Below are 8,754 nucleotides of genomic sequence, written 5' to 3'. Positions count from 1 at the left end.
ATCGCCCGATGCATCTATCCGGGTAGCTAACTGCGCAATCTGTTCCGTCAGCCCGGCATGACTTCGACGAATAAAATCGCAAGTGCTATCAAAACCAGCCCGGACATTGGGAGCCAAATCTTCTGCAAAAACAGGCGGTGCGAGTTCGTGAGGCTCATCGGCGGCAGCCACAGATTTTCCCCAGTCTTCGACGTCACCATCACAGCAAACAACAAGGGCAAAATCGGCAGTGTTACGACGGCAAGCTTCAGATCGGGGGAATCGGAACAGATCGGGATCCAATCTTATCTAGAGTTGCGGTCAAGGAGTCCAGGAGGAAGCCAACTCGGATGAGGACTCCCAGGCGGACGCGAACAAAAACTCCAGGAGATAATTCTCAGTAGAGAATCGCCGTGAGAAACCCGACGAATCTGATGCCAAGATGATAAGGATCAACATGATCCAAAAGGGTTTTAGGCCCAATCTTTCACGGCGATTGACGAACAAGGAGATCAGCAACCGAGCGAAATCAATCTGAAGTAATCCAGATCAAATCCCTCCAATCCCTCACGTTGGAACTGATTAGAATCAACTCCACCGCATGGCATAACATCAGATCTTCAAGATCAACAAGCAAACACGACGATATGCGCCCCCAAACATTGGGACTTTTCTGGTCTATTATTAATCTCCAAAATTCAACTCCCTTACAACGACGGCTGCTAAAAACTCTTTATAGGGCGACTCTAACACAACTTGGATGGGACAGGCCCCACGCCACACAACTAAGGCCCATAGGCTGAACTAAAAGTGGTTTTGGACAGGCCCAAAAACCATCAAACGAAAATAAAAAAACACTGCAGACTTAAATAAATCTCAAACTCTAAAACGAAGTAAACGTCAAAATTGGTGGTGTTCTGAAATTAGGCTTCACTTCATCTTTCGGAGGAACTTGAACGCAAAAAGATCCAAACCTCAGAATATTTGGAGTTGGTAAAATAGCAGGAGTAATAGATATCCTCCCCTCATCATCTCTTCTTTTCTCTTTCCTCCAACAAAGCAGCAATATAGTATTATTCTTGCTCTAATGCAAAGTGAGATTGGTCGAGAGACACCTTTAAGGAGTTCTAAATAAAAAAAAAACCGTTACTATATGTCGCTCTGAGAGACACCAATGGTACGGACTTATCCCTTGATAACGTGACAATTACGTTGACTTTCTCAATCTTGAGATCCGCACGACTTCGGTCTTCTGCACGTGTTGTGTGAGTGCATACGTGCGTTAACGTATCGATGTCGATGTCGTAACCGATCTTTCTCATTAAGGAGCGTTGGATAATTGAACAAGTTTATTCGTTGGTCCAGGAGCTAGAAAAAAAAGTTCTTTTCTTGCTGAGTAAAGCAGGACAAGTCAGTATTATTGGATATTTAAATTTTATCATTTGCTCGAGTACATGAAATCCATTAACTCCGAGATATATCATTTGTATTTATCATTTTGTTGGTGTACATGGAAGTCATTAACTCTCGCAGATGTATTATCATTTACTTCACGTAATTTTGGTACAGTACTTCTTTTGGTAGGAGTACCTTGCAAATTAAACACGTGATGATTCACAATTATTGGCAAAATAATATTTTATTGGATTATATATTTAAGGTATATTTAATGCTTTTAACTAATTCGCTTTTCCCTGCCTTCCAAAATACAGTACACCAAACAAAAGAAAGAAAATACACCTCCACATACGCGTAAACCAGCTCGATCGGCGTCCAAAGACTAGAAATAGAATGCACCATGTAACAAAACAACGGAACCGAAGGGACCTAGCCGGGAAATCCACTCATCGATCGCCCGCCAGGCACCAGCCAAGCAAATACTCTATGCCAGCGTTTACTGTATACTGGCTTCATATATTGAATCCCCTTCCTTGTACGAGTTCCCATAACCTTCAGCAGCGAATGCGAAACTCCCCAATATCACACACAATCCTTTTCTTCTGCACCATGGCAAGCATCGCGTAGCTCCAACCATCCAGAATCATGGGCATGGCGTCGTAGGCAATAATCCCAACCACGAAACCAAAGAGGAGGAGAGTCCTGAGCAGCTGAGCTCTATCTTGTCTCGATACGCCAGCCACAAGTGTCTGTCTCAGCCGGCCGGCAATGAGAGTCTCCGCTGACGGCACCGCCTTGCCGTGCTTGCATGGCCACGGAGGCAAGGCAGCCTGCGCTCTCGCCGTCTGCGTCGCGTTCTTGACCTTCCTGGTGGTCGCCTTGGATCCCAGGACTCGAGCTTCGTCATGGCTCCTTTCTTCTTCCCCTCCGGCCGTTTTCTCCCCAACCTTGGAGAAGCCAAGCTCGAGAGGCAGCAGCAACGGAGGCGGCCCTCTCTTGGTCACCTCTAGCTCCGGCGCCGCAGGCAAGAAGAAGAACAGCAATGGGAAAGAAGTCCTGTTCCGGGCCTTCGCCGTCAACGCTACTTCCTGGCCCGGCGACGTCCACGGCGCAACGCCTGATTACGTCTCCGTCGCGGCGCCGGCTCCTTCCCCCGCTACGGTACGCTTCCGTTCTTTCTTTCTTTCTCGAGCCCTGCCGCCCTGTTTCCCGTACGGCCGTAATGTGTTCAGTGTTTTCCGGTTTACTTTTTCCGCTCCTTGTGAAACCGAGTGATTAATTGGGGCTCCGTTCCGTTCCTTTCCTGCTCGTCGGGGCAACTGCTGGCATCGTGGAGGAAACCATGGGCGCGACGCAACGTTTTTCTTTCCCCCACAGATTTCTCGTGATCCATTCTTGGGAGATCCCCAGCTAGCTAAGATGTCTTTGCGTCATACATTATATGGATATGGACGCAATTAATTACTAGTAATTATTAGCGTATTTGCTACTGTACCCGGTAAAGATAATTATACACGGCGAATTAATTTTTTTTTCGCCGTCTACAAAGAGAAGTGCTATCTTTTTTTTCTCATCGCCCACCATTTCTAATATATCCCCGGCGCGCGTTTGGAAACGCATGAATTGTTTCCTATTCCTGCAGAAAAGATATTTTAGTTCATGAATCAGATATACTAGTTCTGCAAAAAAAAAATATGCCCCTCTTTCTCTTTCAGAGATAGAAAATGACAGAGCGAGATGTTCTTGTATTGTATTGTATTGGTACGCAAACAAGTTTAGGCCACAAGGAAAGACATATTCGTCCGTTTCATGAGAATCGACATGAAGCCCCACAAAGTTTTGGATGTTTGCAACATATATATAAGTTCAGTACATACTTCCGGAATTGTGAGAGGGATACACAAAAACGACATCTTCGTATAATTTGCATAGGGAAAGTGGAAACTGGACCCAAGTTACTTTTAGACCTGTTGCTAGCTTGTGCACTCAATATTGCCCCGCCGGATCGATCGCGCCATGATCTGAATTTGTAATGTCTTTGCGTGCTGGAACTCCTCGGAAGGCATGGTGCAGACAGTGAGTTTATGGAGTAGCAGCGTATTTCACTCTTCTGTTATGCATGATTTTTCGGGCTGGCAAAGGATTTCATTTATCTGCAGAAATTTCGTTTCCGCTATTTGATCTCCAACACCTGCATGTCACACTTGTTTGTATGGAGAATGATAAATTGAATCTACTGATGTCACAGAATGAAGCGACCGCCCCCGTAAAAGGGTTCGATCTCTGTGCTTTAGTGCTAGTCCCTGGATCGACTCACTAGCACACACAGTTTCAAGATGTAATATCATAGAACAAAGGTCTCAATATTACAACGTATCATCCAGAATATAAAAGGGTACTTACAATTCGCATAACCTCACGGGTTAGCTAGAAATAAAACAATTGTTTAGCAGCGGAAAACGGAAGATACAAGGACACATCAACACCACGGTGAGAGCGTGTTGGAATGTAGGCCCGTAACCCAAATATGCAGAACGTACGTCTTACTCGTCGTCGGAGCTTCCTGCATCATTAGACGATGCAGCCACTAGGGTCAATACATTGAATGTATTGGCAAGATTCACTAGGAGTTATACCGGAGCCTACCAAATATATGCATAGTGTGGTAAAGTGGGGTTCAAGCTATTTGCATAAAAGCTTAGTTATTGAATCCTATCTTTTAATTAAATAGAATTTTATCACTATTGGACACGGGGTAGACACACCCATGCTCCTATTATCCTAGAGCACATTGATGTGGATTCATCAAGTGCCCCTACCCTGTTCAACCATTCATTTTATTTAAGAAGTTAGAATGAGTGAGACTTTCCTTACAGCTCCACATCTAGTCGCTCAAATTGTCCGTTGCCGGGGACACGGCTAAGTACTTAGTTTTGACGCTCTCGAGAGTTTGTACACATTCCCCGCAAGAAACCGACGTGTTAATCCCTTGCTGTCCTCTGGGTAGAGTAGCAACGGCATCGATTACGAGATTTTCAGAGGTAATTCCCTAAACCACGAGAGAATCACGCTCCCCCTACACAGCTACCTCAGTACAATTCCTCGGGTCTAGGTTCATACAACTTACTCTTGTCTCGCCAGAGCCCATATAGCATTGTGGTTGTACTAGAAGCTTCTAAATAGGAAACTAGTCCAGTCTCGGTTACCCCAGGTGGCATTCCACATTTGCAACGTAGGCGCTCCCCGAATCCACGGGAGAGACGTCCATGGACGATCCATTCCTGAATCCATAGGAACTCGACTCAGAGGGACCCATAGAAATGGACCTGATGCCGCTAATCCTCAAAATCTTCAAAGCTGCCCACCCAGGACGGTTCATTTAATTAATTGTTTTGCCTTACATCTAATAAAATCATTTCATATCGCCAAAGGCATAACAATAAATAATGTAGTTATTTCCCCCACGATACTACCATAGCCTAGCATTTAACTACAATCGATGGCAATATGGTAGCAAGGTAATGGCGAGGGTAAACTAGACTACCTGGGATTTATAGCTAGCATAGAAGTACGAGTAATATTCCTGATGCATCTAATGAAACATCTAGTGCATAGTAAAAATATTTAGAAGAATGATCAAAGTGAACTTGCCTTGTCCAAGGTTGTGGTAGTTCTCGCACTCTTCGCAACAACAATGATTACACTCCACACAATCTAAAATAAAAGGAACACACACAATAAACACAACATTCAATACAAAAACCATGCCATGATGCACATGCTATGCTGATGCACACAAAGGTTACTTCTAACGTACAAAGTTTTGTTTCTGTTTTGAAAAGGCTCTCAAAAGATTTGGACAGATTATACAACATCAAAGTGGTAATTAATATGCAAGAAACATGGATAGGGTTTAAAACAAAAGATTGTGCGGCTTTTGTAACATAGAGCAATATTTAACTTGCATGCCATGATTATACACAAAATAATTTCTTCTCTGGTCCTAATGGATAGAGAACAACTTTAAATAATTTTACAGCAAGATAACACGCTCAAAACTATTTTGAAACAATTCATTTGAAATTTGAACCATATTCAACCCTTCTGTAAATAGCTACTGTCTAAGTTGTTCAAAACTGAAAATAAACCGTGCCAAAATATTCTACACGTTACGATGATTCCAGAAAGGTGCGGAACACAAATTTTGGACAAACGGTTTGAAAGATATAAAGGTTTGAAGTTGTAGGGTCTTTTCTGCAAAAGTGCATTATCTACTTCGGCCGAAAATAAAAAAAATAAAAAAAATAAAAAAACCCTGCCACGTGGCAGCGCGGGACTGGCCGGTTTCTAGGGTTCCGGCCGGCGGCTAGCTCGCCGGCGGCGGCGCGCGCACGGCGGCGGCGGGTGGCGCGGGGCAGCGGGTCGCGCGGGCTGCGCGGAAGCGGCGCGGGAAGAACCTCACCGGAACGGCGGAGAAACGCGAAGAATGGCGGTGGCAGCAACAAACTCCGGTGAGCAATTACTTTCTAACCGGTGCGAAATTGAACGTGGGGTTTGGGGGAAGTGGAGGAGAAAAGCGAGGCCTTCGGGGTGACGCGCAAGGATTTGGAGAAAACGGCCTGAGCGCGGAGAAATCGGAGGTGGAGTCATGGGCAGTTCGCGGTCGTGCGTGGCCGGATTTTTCGGACGGAGGTTGAAAATGACGCGTGGGTCCCACCGGTCAGTGAGAGCGGGCGGCTCGGGCGGGCTGAGCCGGTCCAGTTCGGTCCGGTCCGGTTCGGCCGGTTCGGTCGGTTTTCCTCGGTTTTTCCTTTTCTTTTATCTATTTTCTGTTTTCGAACCTCAAAATTGATTCGGAGTTCCAAATCACTCCAAATAAAATGCAACAAAATTTGTAAAATCATATTTTCATATGATCTAACTTTTGGAGCAAGAATTTTCTCAAAATAAAATATTTAAAAATATATTTGCATATAAAATGGCTTTTATGGCCCTTAGGCTATCGAATCAACTTATTTTTTTCAAAATACTTTCAAAAGCCAATTATGGGATAGCTTTATATATGCATTAAATCCCTTTTTATCACAATACCCTCATGGGTTAAAAATGCAAATAGTCAAGAGTAAGATCAAAGCCCAAAAACAAATAAAAGCATTTTTGCAAAAGGGTTTTCTGGGAAAACTTTAGGGTTTTGAAAGTGTTCAGATGCAAGGTTGACATGATGCTTATGATATGCGATGCATATGAAGAATTTTGAAAATTGAGATGTTACAGAATTCTTTAAATTGGGCATATCTGTAGGATGATTTACTAAATTTGTTTTTTATATAGCAGGAAAGTGGGCTTGGCGATGCAGCTAACTCAGATGGCGTTATTCAAGTTATACCACAAATTCATAGAGAGAGGGATGCAAAATTGCATAGGTTAGAACTTGGTCTGGCGAAAGCCCGGTCAACGATAATGGAAGCTAGCCATAACAAGGACAATCGGCCTCCACTGACTGACAAAGATTATGTCCCGGTTGGACCTGTGTACAGGAATGCCAATGCATTTCACAGGTACGTGTATATCCAACTTTCCATCTCCTGTATATATTGAGAAGAGGCATTCTGATTAAGTATTCAGGGAGGGAAACAGAACTGCAGAATCTGATCTCTCCAGCTGTTTGTTCATGTTGTCTGCAGGAGCTACTTGGAGATGGAAAAGCTGTTCAAGATCTACGTGTATGACGAAGGCGAGCCACCGATTTACCACGACGGGCCGTGCCACAACATATACTCGACGGAGGGCCGGTTCATACACGCCATGGAGATGGAGAACCGGATGCGCACGACGGACCCTGGCCTTGCCCACGTCTTCTTCCTCCCGTTCAGCATCGCCAAGATGGAGAAGACCATCTACGTGCCCGGCTCGCACACCATGGAGCCGCTGCGGCGCACCGTGTTTGACTACATCGACGTGCTGTCGACCAAGCACCCCTACTGGAACCGGAGCCAGGGCGCCGATCACTTCATGCTCTCCTGCCACGACTGGGTAAGCAAAGCAACTCGCTGTAGCATTTCAGGAGTTTTCAGAATTATAAAATCTTGCCATGCCCAACTCCTAAATTGTACGTGTCGCCCGCTTTGTACACACTTTTTATGAATTCTTTCAGGAGGTTTTTGATATTGGAGTGTATTGATGTGGATACAGGGGCCTTACGTGTCGTCGGTGGACGGCAATCTCTTCTCAAACTCCATCCGGGTGCTGTGCAACGCCAACACGTCGGAGGGATTCATCCCGTCCAAGGACGTGTCGCTGCCGGAGATCAACCACCTGAACGACTTCAAGAAGGACATCGGCGGGCCGTCGGCGTCGGGCCGGCCCATCCTGGCCTTCTTCGCGGGCGGCAACCACGGGCCGGTCCGGCCGCTGCTGCTGAAGCACTGGAAGGGGAAAGACCCGGACGTGCAAGTGAGCGAGTACCTCCCCGCCGGGGTGTCCTACGTCGAGACGATGCGCCGTAGCAAGTTCTGCCTTTGCCCGAGCGGGTTCGAGGTGGCGAGCCCCAGGGTGGCGGAGGCCATCTACGTGGAGTGCGTGCCCGTGGTGATCGCCGACGACTACGTGCTGCCCTTCAGCGACGTGCTCAGCTGGCCGGCATTCTCGCTGCGGGTGGCCGTGAGGGACATCCCGGACATCAAGAGGATCCTGTCCGCCGTGTCGCCGCGGCGGTACATCCGGATGCAGCGCCGTGTCAGGGCCGTGCGCCGCCACTTCATGCTCAATGGCGTCCCGCAGCGGTACGACGTCTTCCACATGATCCTGCACTCCATATGGCTCAGGAGGCTCAACGTCAGGATCCATGAGGACCACGTCGTAGGAGACTGAATTTAGGAGTGACAGACGCTAGCTTTTGGTTTCCTGATGATGGAAACTTATTACAGGAGTAAACGGGTTCTCTTTTGTAGATTTTGATAGGCGGTGGAGAAACTCTGAAACTGCATCTTGGAAATGCGAAGAGAAAATTACTTAAAATCACCAGGCGGGTCTCTAGGAAAACCACATTTAAAAAAAAATCAAATCATCACCGTCTTTTGTCCGTTGACAGTAAAACTGACAGGAGGGCCCACCTGTCGGTGCCACCATGACGACACGCATGACAACTGGTGCCACCGTGTCCAAACCAGATCGTACCCGAGCCCGTTCCCCTCTGCTCTGCGCCGCTTCCCCTCTGCGCCGCCTCCGGCGTGTTCGCCCGCGCCGCTCTGGCCTGCCCTAGCCCTCGAATCATCGCCGTGCCTCCCGCACCCTCTCCCGCACCTCCTAGATGTGCGCATGCTAAAGCCACAGCCCCGCGCCTGGTCTTCCCCGCCTCCGGCCGAGCACTGCTCGCGC

The 8,754-nt window shown here is 46.8% G+C and overlaps 1 protein-coding gene across 2 annotated transcripts; it reads left to right on the top strand.

Annotated features, from left to right (window-relative positions):
* The first annotated feature begins 1,807 nt into the window (after positions 1 to 1,807).
* LOC100824459 (probable glycosyltransferase At5g03795) lies at positions 1,808 to 8,397 on the top strand. 2 transcript variants are annotated; one of them, XM_010229955.3, is made up of 4 exons: positions 1,808 to 2,538; positions 6,712 to 6,935; positions 7,062 to 7,410; positions 7,570 to 8,397. In XM_010229955.3, exons 1-4 carry the CDS (start codon positions 2,146 to 2,148, stop codon positions 8,245 to 8,247), a joined length of 1,644 nt encoding a protein of 547 aa, XP_010228257.1. In that variant the 5' UTR covers positions 1,808 to 2,145; the 3' UTR covers positions 8,248 to 8,397. The 2 variants fall into 2 exon arrangements, with proteins under 2 accessions (XP_010228257.1, XP_010228256.1); XM_010229954.3 differs by having other exon boundaries at positions 6,709 to 6,935.
* Positions 8,398 to 8,754: the final 357 nt, after the last annotated feature.

This window comes from Brachypodium distachyon, chromosome 1, assembly GCF_000005505.3.
Source record: "Brachypodium distachyon strain Bd21 chromosome 1, Brachypodium_distachyon_v3.0, whole genome shotgun sequence".
NCBI lineage: Eukaryota > Viridiplantae > Streptophyta > Magnoliopsida > Poales > Poaceae > Brachypodium > Brachypodium distachyon.
The sequence above is the reverse complement of the archived record's forward strand: the minus strand, read 5'-3'. Positions and strand labels throughout refer to the sequence as shown.

Bases quoted from the DNA above. Each gene is read 5' to 3' on its own strand.
- LOC100824459 (XM_010229954.3), top strand. From the start codon at position 2,146: ATGAGAGTCTCCGCTGACGGCACCGCCTTGCCGTGCTTGCATGGCCAC. The intron at 2,539-6,708 runs GTACGCTTCCGT...TTTTTTATATAG, and splicing joins CGGCTCCTTCCCCCGCTACG to CAGGAAAGTGGGCTTGGCGA. The intron at 7,411-7,569 runs GTAAGCAAAGCA...ATGTGGATACAG, and splicing joins TGCTCTCCTGCCACGACTGG to GGGCCTTACGTGTCGTCGGT.